At 42.9% G+C, this 20,044-nt stretch overlaps 1 protein-coding gene across 1 annotated transcript in view; it reads left to right on the top strand.

Annotated features, from left to right (window-relative positions):
• LOC115320239 overlaps positions 1 to 20,044 on the top strand; it is a 52,243-nt gene that overhangs the window by 23,307 nt on the left and 8,892 nt on the right. Inside the window, exons 6-7 of the mRNA XM_040216674.1 lie at positions 4,786 to 4,823; positions 12,551 to 12,651. Of these exons, the coding sequence (XP_040072608.1) occupies positions 4,786 to 4,823; positions 12,551 to 12,651 (139 nt within the window). The remainder of the gene's footprint in view (positions 1 to 4,785; positions 4,824 to 12,550; positions 12,652 to 20,044) is intronic.

Here is a 20,044-nt window from a genome sequence, read left to right on the forward strand (position 1 = left end):
TAAATCAACTCAACATTTATCCCGTTATCAAACAGCGAATCGCTACTTGCTACATCCTTCGATAACGTGCCCCATAAACGTTTACTCTATAAGCTAAATCAACTCAACATTCATCCCGTTATCGTACAGCGAATGACTACTTGCTAGATCCTTCAATACCGCGCCCCATAAACGTTTACTCTATAAGCTAAATCAACTCAACATTCATCCCGTTATAATACAACAAATCGAAACTTCCTATATCCTTCGATACCGTGCCCCATAAATGTTTACTTTATAAGCTAACTCAACTCAACATTCATCCCGTTAACATACAGCGAATCACTACTTGCTAGATCCTTCGATAACGTGCCCCATAAATGTTTACTCTATAAGCTAAATCAACTCAACATTCATCCCGTTATCGTACAGCGAAATGCTACATGCTAGATCCTTCGATACCGTGCCCCATAAATGTTTACTCTATAAGCTAAATCAACTCAACATTCATCCCGTTATCATACAGCGAATCACTACTTGCTAGATCCTTCAATACCGTGCCCTACAAGCGTTTACTCTATAAGCTAAATCAACTCAACATTCATGCCGTTATCATACAGCGGATCCCCAGTTGCTAGATCCTTCGATACCGCACCTCATGAACGGTTACTCTAGAAGCTAAATCAACTCAACATTCATCCCGTTGTAAACAGGGAATCGCTACATGCTAGATCCTTCGATACCGCGCCCCATAAACTTTTACTCTATAAGTTAAATCAACTCAACATTCATCCCGTTATCATAGAGCGAATCGCCACTTGCTAGATCCTTCGATAACGTGCCCCATAAACGTTTACTCTATAAGCTAAATCAACTCAACATTCATCCCGTTATCGTACAGCGAATCACTACTTGCTAGATCCTTCGATAACGTGCCCCGTAAACGTTTACTCTATAAGCTAAATCAACTCAACATTCATCCCGTTATCGTACAGCGAATCACTACTTGCTATATCCTTCGATAACTTGCCCACATAAACGTTTACTCTATAAGCTAAATCAACTCGACATTCATCCCGTTATCGTACAGCGAATCACTACTTGCTAGATCCTTCGATACCGCGCCCCATGAACGTTTACACTAGAAGCTAAATCAACTCAACATTTATCCCGTTGTCAAACAGGGAATCGCTACATGCTGGATCCTTCGATACCGCGCCCTATAAGCTTTTACTCTATAAGCTAAACCAACTCAACATTCATCCCGTTATCAAACAGCGAATCACTACTTGCTGGATCCCTCGATAACGTGCCCCATAAACGTTTACTCTATAAGCTAACTGAACTTAACATTCATCCCGTTATCATACAGCGAATCGCTACTTGCTAGATCCTTCGATAACGTGCCCCATTAACGTTTACTCTATAAGCTAAATCAACTCAACATTCATCCCGTTATCGTACAGCGAATCACTACTTGCTAGATCCTTCGATAACGTGCCCCATAAACGTTCACTCTATAAGCTAACTCAACTAAACGTTCATCCCGTTATCATACAGCGAATCCCTACTTGCTAGATCCTTCGATAACGTGCCCCCATAAACGTTTACTCTATAAGCTAAATCAACTCAACATTCATCCCGTTATCGTACAGCGAATCACTACTTGCTAGATCCTTCGATACCGCGCCCCATGAACGTTTACACTAGAAGCTAAATCAACTCAACATTCATCCCGTTGTCAAACAGGGAATCGCTACATGCTGGATCCTTTGATACCGCACCCCATAAACTTTTACTCTATAAGCTAAATCAACTCAACATTCATCCCGTTACCAAACAGCGAATCACTACTTGCTAGATCCCTCGATAACGTGCCCCATAAACGTTTACTCTATAAGCTAACTGAACTTAACATTCATCCCGTTATCATACAGCGAATCGCTACTTGCTAGATCCTTCGATAACGTTCCCCATAAACGTTTACTCTATAGGCTAAATCAACTCAACATTCATCCTGTTATCGTACAGCGAATGACTACTTGCTAGATCCTTCGATAACGTGCCCCATACACATTTATTCTATAAGCTAAATCAACTCAACATTCATCCCGTTATCGTACAGCGAATCACTACTTGCTAGATCCTTCGTTAACGTGCCCCATAAACGTTTACTCTATAAGCTAAATCAACTCAACATTTATCCCGTTATCAAACAGCGAATCGCTACTTGCTAGATCCTTCGATAACGTGCCCCATAAACGTTTACTCTATAAGCTAAATCAACTCAACATTCATCCCGTTATCGTACAGCGAATGACTCCTTGCTAGATCCTTCGATAACGTGCCCCATAAACGTTTACTCTATAAGCTAAATCAACCCAACATTCATCCCGTTATCGTACAGCGAATCACCACTTGCTAGATCCTTCGTTAACGTGCCCCATAAACGTTTACTCTATAAGCTAAATCAACTCAACATTTATCCCGTTATCAAACAGCGAATCGCTACTTGCTAGATCCTTCGATAACGTGCCCCATAAACGTTTACTCTATAAGCTAAATCAACTCAACATTCATCCCGTTATCGTACAGCGAATGACTACTTGCTAGATCCTTCGATAACGTGCCCCATAAACGTTTACTCTATAAGCTAACTCAACTCAACATTCATCCCGTTATCATACAGCGAATCACTACTTGCTAGATCCTTCGATAACGTGCCCCATAAACGTTTACTCTATAAGCTAAATCAACTCAATATTCATCCCGTTATCGTACAGCGAATGACTACTTGCTAGATCCTTCGATAACGTGCCCCATAAACGTTTACTCTATAAGCTAAATCAACCCAACATTCATCCCGTTATCGTACAGCGAATCACCACTTGCTAGATCCTTCGTTAACGTGCCCCATAAACGTTTACTCTATAAGCTAACTCAACTCAACATTCATCCCGTTATCATACAGCGAATCACTACTTGCTAGATCCTTCGATAACGTGCCCCATAAACGTTTACTCTATAAGCTAACTCAACTCAACATTCATCCCGTTATCATACAGCGAATCACTACTTGCTAGATCCTTCGATAACGTGCCCCATAAACGTTTACTCTATAAGCTAACTCAACTCAACATTCATCCCATCATCATACAGCGAATCGCTACTTGTTAGATCCTTCGATACCGCGCCCCATAAGCGTTCACTCTCTAAGCTAGATCAACTCAACATTCATCCCGTTATCATGCACCGAATCGCTAGTTGCTAGATCCTTCGATACCGCGCCCCATAGACGTTTACTCTATAAGCTAAATCAACTCAACATTCATCCCGTTATCATACAGCAAATCCGTACTTGCTAGATCCTTTGATACCGCGCCTCATAAGCGTTTACTCTATAAGCTAAATCAACTCAACATTCAACCCGTTATCAAACACCGAATCGCTACGTTCTAGATCCTTGAATACCGTGCCCCATAAACGTTTACCCTATAAGCTACATCACGTCAACATTCATCCTGTTATCATACGACGAATTGCTAACTTCATCAGTAGCCGTAATCAAGCTACGTACATTGGGTAGAGAAACTCCGAAATCAGTAGTGAATTCGGGGGTTTCACAGGTCAGCCTCCTTGTACCACTTTCATTTATAATATATATTAACGACCTCGCACTCAAGTTATCATCCCACATAAGAACATTCGCTGGTGATTGTGTTATTTATCGTCCTATCACTAAGCCGGGTGATCAAGACTTATTACACCAGGGTCTAAATATAATTTCACACATGGCAATTAAACATAAAAAAAACAATAAAGCTAAATATGTATTATTTGCAAGCCGGCCCTCTTCATCACAAAAGAAATATACACTCAACGACGGAGACAGAGAGAAAGTTAGTACTTAGAAGTACCTAGGACTCACGTTTGCGGCGAACCTCACTTGGAATGAACACGTCAATAACACCGTGTCCAATGCATGGACACGGTGTTATTGACTCATCATAAACGCAATCTTTTTCGCTCATCATAGACTGTAAAACTGACCTCATATAAGACTTTAGTCAGGTCAAAACTAGAATTCACTAGCATCATCTGGTGTTCACTCTAGCATACCATATCATACATTTGAATCGATAGAAAATAAAGCATCACTTTAAGTTACTCATGACTACTCGTATACCTTGAGTGTAACAGCTATAAAAACACCTAGACTTAAACTCTTCATCATCTGAGTTTAGCAGCCAACACCAATTTCAGAACCCATCTTACATTTCCAAGCGCTTTGATCATCCCCTCAAAGTTCCGCGTTAGTTCTTCAGAACTAAAGAATGTCAAAACTCTCTATTCTCTCTTGCCATTGCCAACTGCAACTCATTGCCTACGCACATTGCCCACAAAGGTGAAAAAATAATAAAATCCGTGAAATGTGATTTATTTTTGTGAAGTGTGTATAGTGTTATTTTTTCGAGTTTTCTTCTTATTTTTATTGTTGTGTACATTATGGAAGATTCTTGACCCTCATGTACAGGGCTCTCTTGAGCACTTTTGAAGTAATTAAACTCGACTGAACTCATTGCTTTTTGGACAACTGAATAGGGGCTAGAAAACGTGTTGTTAGTGCAATTTTTTTTCATCTTATATAGCTTCATTAACGGCGAACATTGCGCGATGTCGCTTTTTTTGTTTTTTCTGCTTAGGAAAATAAAAATAATATTGCATTTACTTTTTTATTGTCTGCGTACGAAGATGGAAAAGCTAGAAGTCCGTTTGAAATATTTTAATACTTGACTTTTCTCACAGGCAGCAAATTATAAACAAAACAGGAAATTCTCAAGCCGGTAAGCAAAGTTTCAGGCAGTTTTTGCGAGCGCTGGTACTAAAAATCAGCTCTATGGTTGAAATGGAAACGGACACACTTGCTGCCACACGCATGTACGGGAAACACTAGGCGGTTAGTGATGGGAAAAGTAAAGCCGTAGCGTTTAGTTTCTTGATTTCATATTGGATAGTAAATACAGGGTGTTTGCTTTTAAACCAAACAGGCTTTTGAAAAAAAAGGAGATGAGTGTTAGATGAAGTCTATAGTCACAATGTATTTTTCACGTCCGCTGGACATCAGATAAGCGAATAATAATCATGGTAGGTTGACTAATTATCCATAATTTTTAATTACTTTTAAATGATTGGTTTTAGGGGTCATGTTGCAATTGCAGTATTGAGGGTAATTACTTTTAGACGTCAGATAAATTTGAATATATTTTTAAATATTGAATAGTTTTTAATATTAAAAATTCGAAATTTTCAATTTTAGACCCAATTTAAAAATTATGCGCAAAGAGAAAGCGCTGCAAGGTTTGATCACAGCGACGCTTCAAACTTGGAAGAGGGACGCACTCGTTTCAATAATGACGTGACTATCTTGGCAGCATGTCCTAGCTGGTTGCGCCGACAAATCGAATGACGACATGACTCGAACAACTATATCTCTCTTCTTAGCGTTATTTTGGGTTTGCGGCTTTCTTTTTTCGCGCAATTTTCATTTCAAATGGGACAAAAAACATTAGAATTGAGGAAATCGTGTCTAAAAACCTTCTAGATTTTGGCAAATTCTTTAAATTCGTTTGACCTCGATAAGTAATTGCCTTCAATACTGATTTTGCAACAAAAACCCTAACAAATATTTAAAAAATGTATTTAACACATTTTTTAATTAGTAAATTTACCCTGACAGTTATTTCCTCATCTAATGTCTGTCAAGCATGATCAGTACCTGGTAAATCCAGCACTCCTTTAGTAGCGCTCATCTCGTTTCTTTAAGAAGTATGTAAGAATTAGAAATCAAAAGCCTCTACAGTATCAAACATGCGGCATAAAACGCTTGTTCTCTTGATCCATCATTATAAACAGTTTCTCTTTTATTAAAATTGACTCTGGTTTACTCGCACATGGATTGTGTAACTTCTCCCGTTGCTCCATCGTGTCACTAACGACAACCTCCTGGCGCGGTTGTCTGAGACACAATATAGGTGGATGCTAAAAACTAAATTCATATATAGAAGTAGATAATTGTCGGTCATGACCAAAATGTTGATGGTGGTCTTAAAGTCGCAAAACAAATACAGGTTTCCAGACTCTCTTGGTAGAAATAGTGTTGTTGCACAGTTACTATGCTTCACCAAGTTAATGATTCCAGCCTTTACTTAGGTCGACGTGTGGAGACTTCTTGAAACCAAGTGGAACAAGCCTTTTTTTCTTCCCTATGAAATTGTCCTCAGTGCAGACTGGAAGCGGATCCTTGCGTTTTAAATCGCAAAGTGCCTCAGATCGCGCGGTTGGGGCGCGTATTTGTCGACCGCTCCTGCCTTCTGCCAAACGTTGACTTCTGCCGAAAGCGTTCGCGAGCAGCGAAGCGGCAGCCAATCGCAACACGACGCCGACTTTCGACTCAAGATGGCAGCGGTCGCTGGTTAGACATCCTAAGCGTTGTAGTCCTATTGTTTGAGCAGATATATCAGCTAAGAAACGTGATGTTTACCTCCGTCAGTGGAATCCGCCACAAAAACAATCGGCTCATAATTTTAGTCATAATTCAACACGTGAAAATGTGGTGCGGGAAAATAACAATATTTTAAAATCGAAGAAAACAAAACCAGTAGGAAAGAGTCTTAATGCTCTACTCAGGACGTCATTGACACGTTTCCCTACTTGTGTCTATTTGTTCGACTTGAAAGTTTCTTAACTTTTCCGCACCACAGTTTCAGGTGTCACATTATGATTCATTGTTGCCAGCTCGCCTGCCCAGTCGTTGTCATTTTAAAATGTTAACTGGCTTCACTTGGATGGTTTCGACTGGGCCTTTAAGGTTGAAATAAATGAAATAAGCTTGCTTGTTTGCTAATCGGGGTGCGAATGCCTGTCACTGCGTTGCCTTATTTATCCTTGCCCATTAAAATCGGAACCCTCCTACGACCACCCAAAGCGACAAATTTTGTACGCAATTTGGCAGTCACAAAAACAGCTGAAAACCACCTGCATTCTGCACCGTACATGACCACAACGGAAAATTGTTTAGATGTCGTGAGCGTAATTACGTAGTCAACAAATTATGGGGAAGCTGGCGGGGCACCGAACTAATTCGTTGCGTTCCTACAACCGAAAGGAATGAAGTGCACGTACTGAAGAAACAAGGTATACATACCATGTGATACGTAGATAGTCCATACGGCGTTTATTTTAGTTCAGTGTCAAAGAGGATACTCGATTGCCGTGTGACGAGAGCCCATCACCGCACACTACCAATGCCCCCACTATCCCGAGATTATAAATCGAACGACGCTGGGGAAGAGCTGCTCATCTTATTCCGAAAACAAGGTCAGCTATTAATACGGGAAGGATCCAGTTAAAAAAAGGGGGTCTGGGGCATTTCCTTCGGAGTCAACAAGGCGGGCCGGCCTGGGCTTTGCTTTTGAGCAAACTGCAATCGTCGGCGCAGTTTGGCGATTCCGTGCATTTTATTTTCTTTTGCCTGAACTCGCGATGCGTGCGAACAGCACGGAGAAATAGTTCCAGTATCAGAGTAGGTTAAATTCGGCTTTGGATTGTATACTAAGCCATATTTTCGACTATAAAAGAAGGTTGCCGAACGCAAGACCCGAAATATCACGCGTGATCGCTGATAAACCGCCCACCGCGTTACAGTGTTTCTGAACGGGGCAACTCGGGAACCGCATCGACAACCGCTTTGCCAATGCAGCTCAACCGCCAGTTTGAATGCCCATTACTGGGCTTCCACTTCTTGATGACGCCAGCTTTTTATTTTATTGTGTTTTTTATTGTTCTAATGTCATTCGCCGATACCAGTCGTGCCTTGTAGTTTGGGACAAATTCAGCATCGGTCGAACAGTGAACCAGAACTTCACGCTTATACTCTTCTACACGAACCTGCGACAATAGAAGGCGTGCAGACGCCTGACCGTTTTATTACAGCCGAGCTGTTCAGGGCTAGTTTCCCCAGTTTTGTGTCCGTCACCAAATGAATGTCGACGCAAACCTCTGGACAGCTACCGCCATCTATGAGCGACAGCGCCAACTAGAATATCCGCTTGCCTGTGTCTGGTTGCTACCATCGCTCATAGATGGCGGCAACCTTTCCAGCCTTTCCACTCTGGTTTTAGCCAGAGTGGAAAGGGTGAATTTCGCTAGGTGTCGTCCTAGAAGTCGTCCTTGAGGTCGTCCTAGACGCCGTCCTTGAGGTCGTCCTCGAGGTCGTCCTAGAAGTCGTCCTTGAGGTCGCTCTTGAGGTTCTCCAAGACGTCGACCGTGAGGTCGTACTTGGCGTCGTCCTTGAGGCCGTGCTTGACGTCCTTGAGGTCGTCTTAGGCGTCGTCCTTTAGGCGTCGTTCTCGAGGTCGTCCTAGAAGTCGTCCGTGAGGTCGCTCTCGAGGTTCTCCAAGACGTCGACCGTAAGGTCGTACTTGGCGTCGACCGTGAGGTCGTACTTGGCGTCGTCCTTGAGGTCGTGCTTGACGTCCTTGAGGTCGTCTTAGGCGTCGTCCTTTAGGCGTTGTCCTCGAGGTCGTCCGAGAAGTCGTCCTGGACGCCGTCCTTGAGGTCGTGCCACCATATTACAGCTTCGCTGGTCCTCCTTCATCACCAAAGTGGAAAGGCTAAACGATTTTGTTGTATCTCCAACCTCTTGTTTTTAGAATTGCGTGAAAGTCTTCGCGGGAGCACTCGGATAGATATGGATGTGAATATTTACATAGCAGCAGGTAATGCCACTTCGAAGCTACCCTTTCATTTAAAATTTTATATACATTAACAAAAGAAGCAATATCACAAGAAGCATTTGTGCGCTGACATCATAGAAAGATTTAACGGGTTAAACTTTCAGGGTACATTGAGATCTACTGCATAGTTTACTAATTTGATTAATATAAAAATGGGGGATCGGTGGACGAGTCGGCTAGCGCTCTCCAGCTCGGAGCACGTGCAGCGGAAGGTCGAGCTGCTGAACCCAGGGATGCTCGGTTCAATCCCTACCCCTCCCCGCTTAGATCTGGATGAGCATCGTACCGGCGTGCGGTCGTGTGTCACTACTGCATGATTCACGTTAAAGTCCCCGGGTTATCAGTTGTACTGCACTGGCTAAATTTCACATATAAAGCTGAGACACCATCATATACAAAGCTTTATTCTATTTTAAAATGTCAAACCTCTCGAAGCAATATGTCCACAATTCAGTGGAAGGCATTTGATAAAATTGTGCCTGATATATTCGTTTTGTAAATTTTGATATTGCCGTCAACCAGTCTGCTGAGCACACTCAGCCTGTTTCCGCATTTCGCTCCATACATGTCATACTAATATTGTTTTTGCTCTAATTATACTTTGCATTGCATGAAAGCTCCATGTTTGTAAATACGTAAAAAAATAACTAAATTAGATGAAACTAATACTAAATTAAATTAAATGCAATATTTAAATGAAATGAAAAAATAACAACTAATCATAAAAAATAACTAAAATAATCACAAATAACTGGAACGTTACAAAGAACTATTCAGGGTGTGTGATTTTATTTGAACAGTAGTTTTTTTTAATGATAGGGGGTGAAAGTTAGACGAGTTCTGTCTTTGCCATGTATTTATCGTGCTCTGCGGATATGAGTTGAGGGGATGATGGTCACGGTTAGTTGAATAATTCTCTGAAACATCCTAATTCCTTTTTTAGTTATTGGTTTTAGGGATCTTGTTGGAATTGCAGTTTTGACGGCTATTACCATTACAGGCCAGAACAATTTAATAAACTTGCGAAAATGTAATTGTTCTTCACGAGCGGACACTTGCACCCCCTAACTTTTTTTTTAATTGTTTGCCGGACGATTTATTATGGTCTCGGAAGACTACTCAATTAATATTTTGGCACAAAGTAACGTATATTTTTAATAAAGCCAAAAAACGCAACTGTCCGAAACCGAAACCGAAACCGCGCACACAAGAGAGAGAGTGCCGGAAGTCACGTGGCTACACACGACCGTGCTCTTTTTCTTTTCCGTCTCTTTTTTTTTTTTTTTTTTTTCTTTTGCCGCGCGTAGCAGACGACATACATTGCGGGAACTGTTTGCCGTGCGATTTCTTTGCAGTTATGTTTGTTCCGCTCGGTGTTCTGCGCTTCAAGATGAGTTGTTTCGTACATTAAAGAGTTGGAGATGAGGAGTGAGTGCCCCTGGTGAATTCCCGTGATCGGCTACGAAAAGAATACCCACAAGATGTTGCGTGAAGAGCTGCTTCGCATGTCCTGCGTCCGAAAAAAGTGGCATTGTGTGCCAGAGTCTGCACATGTTTCCGAAATCAACGGGATCGGTACCAATGGCTGGCTGCAATTTCTGTAAAACAGTTTTGGGAACCTCGGAAAGCGGGCGCTACCCGACTCATATGCTCCTTGCATTTTGTGGAAAGTGACTATACATTGAGTTCGAGGGTGTCAAAGAGGGAATCTCATGCCATTTAATTCAGGGACCCATCGTCCGCAACAATTTTTTTTTTTTTGTGATGATAGCAAAAAAAAAAAAAAAATAATAATAAACACCGCAAAATTGTTAGTAAAAAAAAAATACAAGTACGCCTCTGTTAGGGATGGAACCTGAGCCCGCTGCGTGTAAAGCCGACATCTTTCCACTGAAATGCGGGGGATTTTTTTTTTCTTAATTGTACTTACTGGGGACCTCTTCATGGTAATGCTTCCGGCTCTCTGCCCAACTATTTTTTTAATCAACGTAATTACAGCTTTTTAGAAGCCGCCAAAAATGGGTTTCGTCTTTTTTTCTATTTTGAATATTGAGTGTGTTCCTTCAATGAAGTACGACTTTGATCAAATCTGGTAGTTGTGTCTAAACCTTAGAAAGCGTCCCGTGACTACGGAAAAGAGAGTGAGCGGGACTCAATGCAGCCAGTTCTTGATCGGCGGTTTTCGGGCGGAAAGAAACCGAATTTCGAACCGCAAATTTCGTCGTGGCTAGTTGGGCTCCCATATGTCACGTAGAACTAAAAACCTCGGCGAGCATAAATACCCTGTGAGTGTCCCTTTAAAAATTACGTGCAAGAAAGCGGAATAAACACTGCCCACAATAACACTTGGAAGTGTGACGTAGTCGTTTTGGTGTCGTCACTTGTCTCGTGGGTTCACCCACAAAGGATATTCTGCCGAGATTGCGACTACATTTTTAAATGCAGATGTCACTGTTCCAACCGTGATAGTGAAAAGTCTACTCGATGCCTTTTTAGCGCAATTTTTAAATGGGGAGAAGAAACGCGAAAATTGATTGATTAATATATAAAAAAATCCATTTCGCGAATTTTTTAAATTGGTCTGGCCTCTTATAGTTATTGCCACCAGTACTGAAATTCCAACATGATACCAAGAATCAATAATTAAAAAAGTTAATGAGGAAATTTTAGGTAATTAGTCCGCTAGGGTGACTGTCTTCTCTCATTGGAAGTCTGCCGAGCCTCATAGATACATGGTAATGACAGAACTCGTCCAACCTAACTTCGCCGTCTATTAAAAAAAAAGCACTTCGATTTAAAGGGATGCGGAACCGGAATTTGAATTTCGCAAAATAAGGCCGCAGTAGCGTTTAAGAGGACGCTACGAACTCCAAAACATCACTCATAGATCGATATCTCAAACGGATGGCCGTGTATTTGGAAACGAAGGGCGCGATTAAGCGAAGACTATGACGTCACGATCCTCTTAAAGAATTTGAGAATAAGGGAAGCGGCCTCGTTTCTCTCCTTTTCGCTTCGGTTCACCTGCTCGGAGGGACGACGTGAAGAGGAGAGGGAATAAAAATCTTGACGTGCCGCGTGTCGTCGGCCTCGTCGGCCGTGTTCAATCCCGCACTTGTCTTCCAAAACAGCGGCTATCCCTTAGAGATATCGCTACATATTTTATGATTTTGGGTTTGGCAGCGTCCCGCCTATCGTTCCAGCCTTGCTTTGCGAGTTCCAAGTTTCGGTTCAGTATCCGTTCAAGATCAAACACCCTGATGTGCCAAGGCTTACGTGTACAGTCTTCAACGGTATAAAAGGCCCATTGGACGTGTCAGCTTTAGGCAGCTGTGCAAGGTTCGACTAGGCCTGGTCCTCATTACTTGGGGTAAGAAAATGAAGAACCTTTAATCAACTGTCTGTCTGAAATTAGTGCCTCTGACCAACGTATGTTTAGCGCCACCAGATAAATTGCCTGGGAGGTTGGGTCCGACATTTTACGGGAAACTGAACCTTGGGCGCCTGAAAAGTGGTTATAGTACCAATTTATGCACTTTTAGCCAGGCATTTTTAAACTTTGTCTGCGCTACGGATTTTATTACCGCACGTTTATTTTTGGTACACCATGTTCACGCATTTTGCTGCTTTTTGGTTAACACAAATAAACGAATTATCGAAACGTACATCTTTGCCTTTTTGGTTAATTTCAAAATTTGTTTAAGAGATATCGTGTATCTTAAAGATTATTCTGTATTCTCCCCGGTAAGTGCATATCTGATGTGTAAACAAAATAGTTACAGGTATCTCTGGAAGAATCGGAGGAATTTGTCTGACGGGAGAGAAAGTAGCTGCAGCAACGGATGACGCCAATTACAGCGGCGTCAGGAACGCGGCTATCCCAAGTAGCACAACACGCCGGGTTGGGGATGGGGCGGTATTGGCCTGCCGGGATACCGATACCGGCCAGTACCGGAAACGCCCCAAGGGGCGACATCGGCCGGGCCCAATGCCGGAATCCGGCCGGTACCGGGAACTTATTGGGAAACCGGGATGCCGGGAATACGGGATGTTCCCAGCGAGCTCCCGACACAGATCCCCGGCATGGAACCGGTGGTACGGTAGGAAACCATCAGTGTGCCAGCGTGTTTCCGGGTCAGAGCCAGTCCAATTGCGGATTAGTCCCAGCGTAAAATCAGATCAGTGCCAGCGTAATTGCGGGTCAGTGCCCGAGAAATTGCGGATCAGCACCAGCGTATGCGTCATTCAGTGTACCCAGCAGAGAACCAGCAGAATGCTAGCTGTGTCAGGCTTTAAAGCCCAGGAATGACATCCTACTGCATTTTTGAACAGCTAACTTCTCAGTAGATCAAATTGACTTAAATGAGAAATGCTAAATTTCTCAGTCCGAACTATTTTATTGGTTTCCATATCTTTTATAGGTGCTGACCGTTTTTAACATCTTTTTCGGACTTGAATTGAAAAAAAAAAAACGGTTTAGTATTTGTGCGATTTTAAGAAACAATTCTGTGTGAACAATTGACTTTCTCCATGTATACAGTATACTCATGGCAATTATTGTATACTCGTTGAGACGACATGTCCCATTCATCTGTCGCCCAGATGCATATTGTGGGTAGTACAAGAAGGGAACATACAAAATTTTTTTTACCGTGACATTCTTTATTGTGACTCGTGCATCCATAGCAGCTAGCTCCTCAGCCAGAGTGTCCCTCATCGTCAAAGGCGGTTGGAACCACCAGTGGAGTGTCCGTCTTTTTAACTCTATTGCCCTTGCCCGCCTCCCTGCCCGTCAGCCACTTCTGCACGAGTGCAACTTTGTATGGCACCTGTAAAGAGAATTGTCAGATCACACAGATTAGTTGAGGGATAGGGGAAGCCAATATCTTGCATATTAGCTACACAGAAGGTGCTGTTCACACACTGCAGTTTGTGAGCGTTTCCTTTGTGTAAATATAGGTCCCTCACCTAGCCTGCAATTCAAAGGTGACAGAAAGAGAGCACCACAGAGGTGGAGATTGTGGGTTTGGCTACCACGCTAAGGTGCAGATTCTATGGAGGCATATGGCTATTTCACGCAACATCCTATTAATGTGAAATGGGGGGCGAGACGGGGCGGGGGGCGAGAAGGGGTGGGGCGCAGAGACGAGTGGCTAAAAAAAGAGCAAAACTTCCAACTGACACTCTACAGACCAAGGCTTCTAAATGGTCGTCATTAGATTTTCAACCTGGAAACTAACAGGATAACAAGACAAGACCAACAAAAACCTTTTTTCACAGTTCCTTCAAAACGCTGCTTTTCAGTATGAAGGTTCCGAGAATGCTAACACAGGAGATATTCATAATAAAAAATGCAAATCAAATTAAAAAAAAAAAAAAACGACAGGAATTTACGATTTAAATTTTGCATATCGCAAGACTTAACGGGAAACTGAAGCTGTTCTGTATTTGAGGAAGAACACCAAAAATCGTCTTGATATGGCCTCCAGGATCACGAATATAGAGTTTATTTTTTCAATCTGGAGCATGGAGGCTGCAGAAAATAATTTCTAAAGTACAGCTGAAGTCCCTCCTTCCCGGGGCGTGACGTCATGCTGAGAGTTTTCGGAATTTCTGCTCTCGCTCATCTTCAGCTCCTGTCAAACCTATGCACGTGAACTCTTGAATTTGTAAAAAGGTCAGAAATAGACGCCACAACTGGCGTCAGTGTGGAAAAATACAACTGGCAAGCTTGCAATTGCACGCGCCGCCCACACGAGCGACACATGCTTGGCGCCCCAAAGATCCTAGTACGACGTCACGACTGCTCTGAGGCTTTTCGTGTTTTCTCGCGTCTAGTTACACCTTCGGGGAAAACGAAAGCGATATTCAGATTCACAGGACAAAAATGTGCCAGAAGTCACCTATAACTCGTTTTTTTGTCAAGAAGTGTTTCAGTTTCCCTTTAATTGTCAACATATTTCAAAGATTGTGCTTGTCTATTGAGCTCCAATAGAGATACCATCAATTTAATAGCTAGTAAAGAATATGCATTACCGATGACCACCTTACACATCACGGCGTCCTTGAACCTTGACTTTCCTTGGTAGCCCAGAAGGGCCGGAGAACTGCTCCTGGACTTGCATTGAGAACAGGCGTCCCACCACCTCTCGCACCACCTTCTGCAGGTTCTTGCTGTCTCCTAGAGACACGAGCTGCTCCTCCTAGAAAGACAAAATGTGTTCTCAATATGTCAATGAAGTTATTTATATGCAGATACAATGGTATGAACATGTCTCAAGTAAGAGAATGTGAATGCCCAGGTAAATGCAGCAAGCCACACTATACATGCATCAAAAGGTTACAATATTTACTAGAGAGAGAATAAAAAATATTAGAATATATGGCAACTCTACCTGTCTTAGACGAAACCAGAAAGATTAAAATATTTCCCTTCATACTCCGCTAAATCTCATTAGTCAGTCAAATTCGTTGCAACATTCAAATTGTGCAAACGTTTTGATGGATCCTCTTTGCCCATCAGCATCCACTCGGTAATTTTAATAATGTATGTGGTTCTCAAAACAATGCATTCAAGACCCAGCACATCTTGACTTTGTTAAAGCTTAGTCTAGCTGCCGGCTAGTCACCCTGCAAATTTATCACCCATTTTACAACTTTACGAAGACTGGAATTGAAAAAGGCATAAAAAGGCAGGAATTGACCAAAACCGTCATCATAGTTGCAAAAAATGGCAACAGCAGCACAGTATGAGTAGTTATCTTTCCATATTTTTGTTTAGTGCTGACTCAGTGGTGGCCCTGTAGGTCAATGAACCAACTTACTCAGCTCAAGCTCGCCTCGTGTAATAATCGCTTGTGCGACTACCGTATGCTATGCCTGGAGACACAGCTGCGCATGCACTCACACCCCCTGAATAAAGTGGCAGATGCAATGACAGTTACTCTTTCACCTTGGAAATTTTGATTTCCTCTCATAGGGTGACCTTCGGTTAGGACTGGTTAACATCTCATTTTGGAAATGCACTACTAATATAAAGTAAAGATGGAGTTAATTAAGATTTATCTGGCAACCCCTTACAAATTTGTTTGGGCATATGCATATGGTGGGCACACTCAAAAGCGATTTTAGACCAGGCTAAAAGTTATTTTCAAGCATGTACCTTTACTTCTGTAGCAGATGCCGAAAGCACAAATGAATTTATCGCCCTAAATATTTACATCTCTAGACTATAGCCTCAAGTGAGAACAGGAACAAAACCAAAAGAAGCCCAATATATACTACAGCATCTCGATCCTTCTGTCAAGCAAGCATTAAACACAAAAAGCACGCAGGCAGGTTTGTGCGTGCTCCGCACACATACTCACGGCGAGAGTTGTTGCAGGTGCGGAATTTAACTTCTAAGGATAAAACGGGCAGAAGTGTCGTAGCAAATCAGCATGATTTATGATTATTTGCAGGCCGACATATTGTAAGCACCCAAAGGCAAATGTGTTGGGCGATTTTACTTCCCCCGTTGTGAAATGTTTTACTTTAAAATATTTCAAGAAGCGGCAGTTGAAAAAGACTTAAAATGCCATTCAATGAGGATGCATATGAAGGCCTCTCGTCTACACGACCTTCAGGTGGAAAGAACTGTTCAAAAATGTAATGATGCACAAATATTTAATTTTTGGTGGCCACCGTCTATCATTTCTCCCTTCAGTAGCCTCTATGAAACGCAGTTTAACAATTGCAAAAACTTTACGCAGGCTACTAAAGCTGACTTGCAAAACGTGCAACTGGCGTTGCGTCACCTTGACACAATTCTATTGCAGGGTTCAGTTTAAGGGTACCCCTTACAACAAATAGCCTTCCATTGTGCATTGGCTGTGCATGCACTCTGCTGTTATAAATAACAGAAGGCCCGTAATGAAGGTAGCGCAACTTACTCATTTTTAATTTGCCACCGACTGTGCTTAAAACATAGTTTGGGTGGGCATCCATTTGAAATATTACGGTAAAAGGCCCAAGTTAAACCACAAAGTAAGAATCGCAGCCTTATACCCGTCAATATTGTAAAAAAGAGGACACATAAATACCGGCAGTCTCCTGTTGGTGAAGTTCTTCAGCTACGCTTCTGCAGCACTAAGCTGTTCCATGTTGCGGAGAGGCATCAGGAACAGCTCGGGTGGTTCAGGCCTGGCCAGTTCTTGGGGCGTCGCCTGTTCCCCGGGCCTCGCCTGCTCTCCCTGGTGCTTGAAAGACACCACGTGCCCGAGCACCTGCTGTAGGTGCCCATTCTGGATGTGCAGGTCTATCACGGCCTAAGCAGCTGAGCGTCGAAGGCTGCAAGGTAACCAAGGCATAAGAAAGCATTATCCATTTTGCTGATCAACATTATGCACTGATGATGCGAAGAAACTTTTTCAGAAACTTGGGTTTCGGGAAGTTTCAGAAGAACGCTTGAACCTTCAGGTGTTTCGGATGGTTTGGGTAGCTTTGGAACAGTTGCCAGACACAGTGAGTGTTTCAAATTTTTGTAAAAATTTAAGAGACGTTATAATTTGTATGCAATATTCATAAATTTAATTTAAAAAATGTGTTAATCAAATAAACTTTCTAAAAAGGAGACACGGCCCCAATTTTCAGAACTTCACAGTTTTGGCTTGTATGGTCAAAATGAATGCTCCCACAAAGTTTTATGATGTTTTTTGACAATCAAAGGAAATAAAAATACTGATTCGTCGGCGACGCACGCGAGACGCGCTGCGCTTGGCTGCGATAAGCACCAGTTTAAAAATCTGATATATAGGTCCGTGGCTATTAGGCCTAGCTTGGTGCCTGTACCCTTGTTGGAACTGCCATTTTCTGGGCTTTCAGGACGGCCTCTTTTTTAACTATCAACCGTCTAAGAAGGGGAGAGAATCCCATTAAGAACACTTGCCCTGGTATAGAAAATGAAATTGGCTGCAAGCAACTGCTCTGTGGTCACATGATACCTCGCACCTAGGCATATGACGCTTTAGAATGAATTGGCACTTCCAAGTAAAGCACAGGTCATCAATTGCGCCCCTTGTTAAATAGCAGAAGTTCCCAATACAACTTTGTTTTCTATCGTTTCACTTGCAGCACACAGTGTGTAACAGATGATCCACCTTTCTTCGTTTCTGGTAGCAGACGACGCAACGGCGTCTTGTTTCCCGCAGCAAATGACACTCTAGGGCAGACAAACCCTCCCTATTTACTCACGTTAGCAGGCGACGTGTCTGTTAAAGAAAGGTCAGCTCCCTCAGTACAAGCCTGACGAGATCTCAATCTCACAAAACAAAATCGGGCCACTGGTACAACATTTCAAGGTACAAACAGAAGCTGCACAGCACGGCGCCGAAGCGAACTTGCTGCACCTAAAAACAAGCATCTAAGCTGTCCGTCTAAAACCTCTCCAGAGTAGGACAGCACCACGGTCGTTCTTGGCAGCATGCAATGCTTTCCCACAGCATTACGAGAAAGTTTTGTGACCAGTAGCGTATTGAAGGACTCGGTCACTACTGTAATTGTGAATGTGTCACTACGAAGATTATGGAGCTAACTAAATTGAGCAACTGCACGCAAGCTAATCTGGTCAAGCATGCTAACAGAGGGCAAGATCAAAAACGTGTATTAGCACATTATCAGGACTTTAGATGAAAAGGAACAGTACAAAATAATACTTACTGCATTTCTGCAAACTTGATGCTCTGAACGAAGGCCAGTCAGGGTATGGTGCTTGGCCCGGTCGCACACGAGACAAGATGTCCGCCCCAGGCATTTTGCTTGGCCACCCGCCGTTGTTTCATACTCACGTTGAACCACAACAGAGGGACGGACGCCACCGTTATTTCGTCATTCTCTTCGATGAACAGTACTCCTCCTCACTAGAATAAAAGGCGTGGTCAGACATGATGTTCATTCAAGTTACTTCACACTGTCAGGTCTTCGCAACCTTTAGCATATATTATAATAACTCCATGGCTATATCCCCATGCACGGCCACAACGAAACACGACGGCGTCGCATTCCGGTATACGCCAAGTAATAAAAGTAGCAGTAAAAGAGAAAAACGGTGCTCATTTCGCGTAAAGGTCTGTTTACACCATGCTTTGTAGCTTTTTACTTGCAACGGTTTCATGATACCGAGGTTTCGTGCAAATAGCTTATTTACATCCAGTTTTTCAAACAATAGCAATAGCGTTTCGACTATACTCCGTTCATTTTTAAGCTGAGACTAGAAGCTCCGCCTTCAACGCAACCTTTCTGCCCTTGCTAACACAAGTGCGATCACGCAGGCACGCGCAACCAAAGCACTGCAGAAGCCAGCGAGCTCGCACTGAAGGCGGAGATTCTAGTCTCAGCTTAGGGGCGAACGGAGTATACATTCCTTGCATATGACGGCACGCTAGGTAAGGACAGGGCCCTGTGCCATGCCGGTGGTGGACTTCACAACGTGCGGTTGTGCTTACCAAGGCGTAGGATGCCGCTAACTGCCTGGACATACCGTAGAATACCGTGCATCCGCCCATTCCACATTAAGCGCCCATTACCAAATTTGTGAGATCTGAGGAAATACGCACAGTACATTTATATGTAAAATTGACGACCGGACAAGCACCCATCCCCCATTTTTTTGCGATTATTTCCAAAGTTTGAGTGCACGCTTGCCCGGTATTTAACGGTACACTGTATTTTCATAGAAGGAACCTAGTTTTGTTTGATGTGAACTCGGAAAAACGAGCCGAGCTTACGAAGATGACAGTTAGCCAGTACGTGCGGAATTTTTCAGCATTGGTGCGATTGCGCTACGAGCAGAAAGTTTCGATATACCGCTAAGTTATAATGCAAAAAAAATGTTGTGCCGAAAAAAAAAAAAAAAAAAAGTTGTATTGTGTGCCGCAAAATTTGACGAGCGGCTCTAGGAGTCGCCTGTAGAAAAATTGTTACGACTTTGCGAAGTATGGCAAACAATGCAAGGTTACCGCCATAATCTAAAACCTGATGCAAGGATAAATAAAATAACGGACAAGCGTCTCGCGGACGGCACAAACCGATACCCCGCCAGCAGCGTCTCGGCGAGCTAGCATGCCTCCACCAACACGGCGCGGTCGCCCCCGGAGACCGCCTTGATCACCGGACACCTAGAGTTGCTGTATAGGCTCCCTACGGGAGCCAGAGTTGCGCATTTGTTTTCCCCGCGCCGCCACGCCGCTATTCGCCGAGATCCATCACGTGAGGAGCAAAGCATCCGGTGGCGT

The sequence above is a fragment of the Ixodes scapularis genome, unplaced genomic scaffold, assembly GCF_016920785.2.
Source record: "Ixodes scapularis isolate PalLabHiFi unplaced genomic scaffold, ASM1692078v2 PGA_scaffold4__175_contigs__length_147842914, whole genome shotgun sequence".
In the NCBI taxonomy this organism is placed as follows: domain Eukaryota; kingdom Metazoa; phylum Arthropoda; class Arachnida; order Ixodida; family Ixodidae; genus Ixodes; species Ixodes scapularis.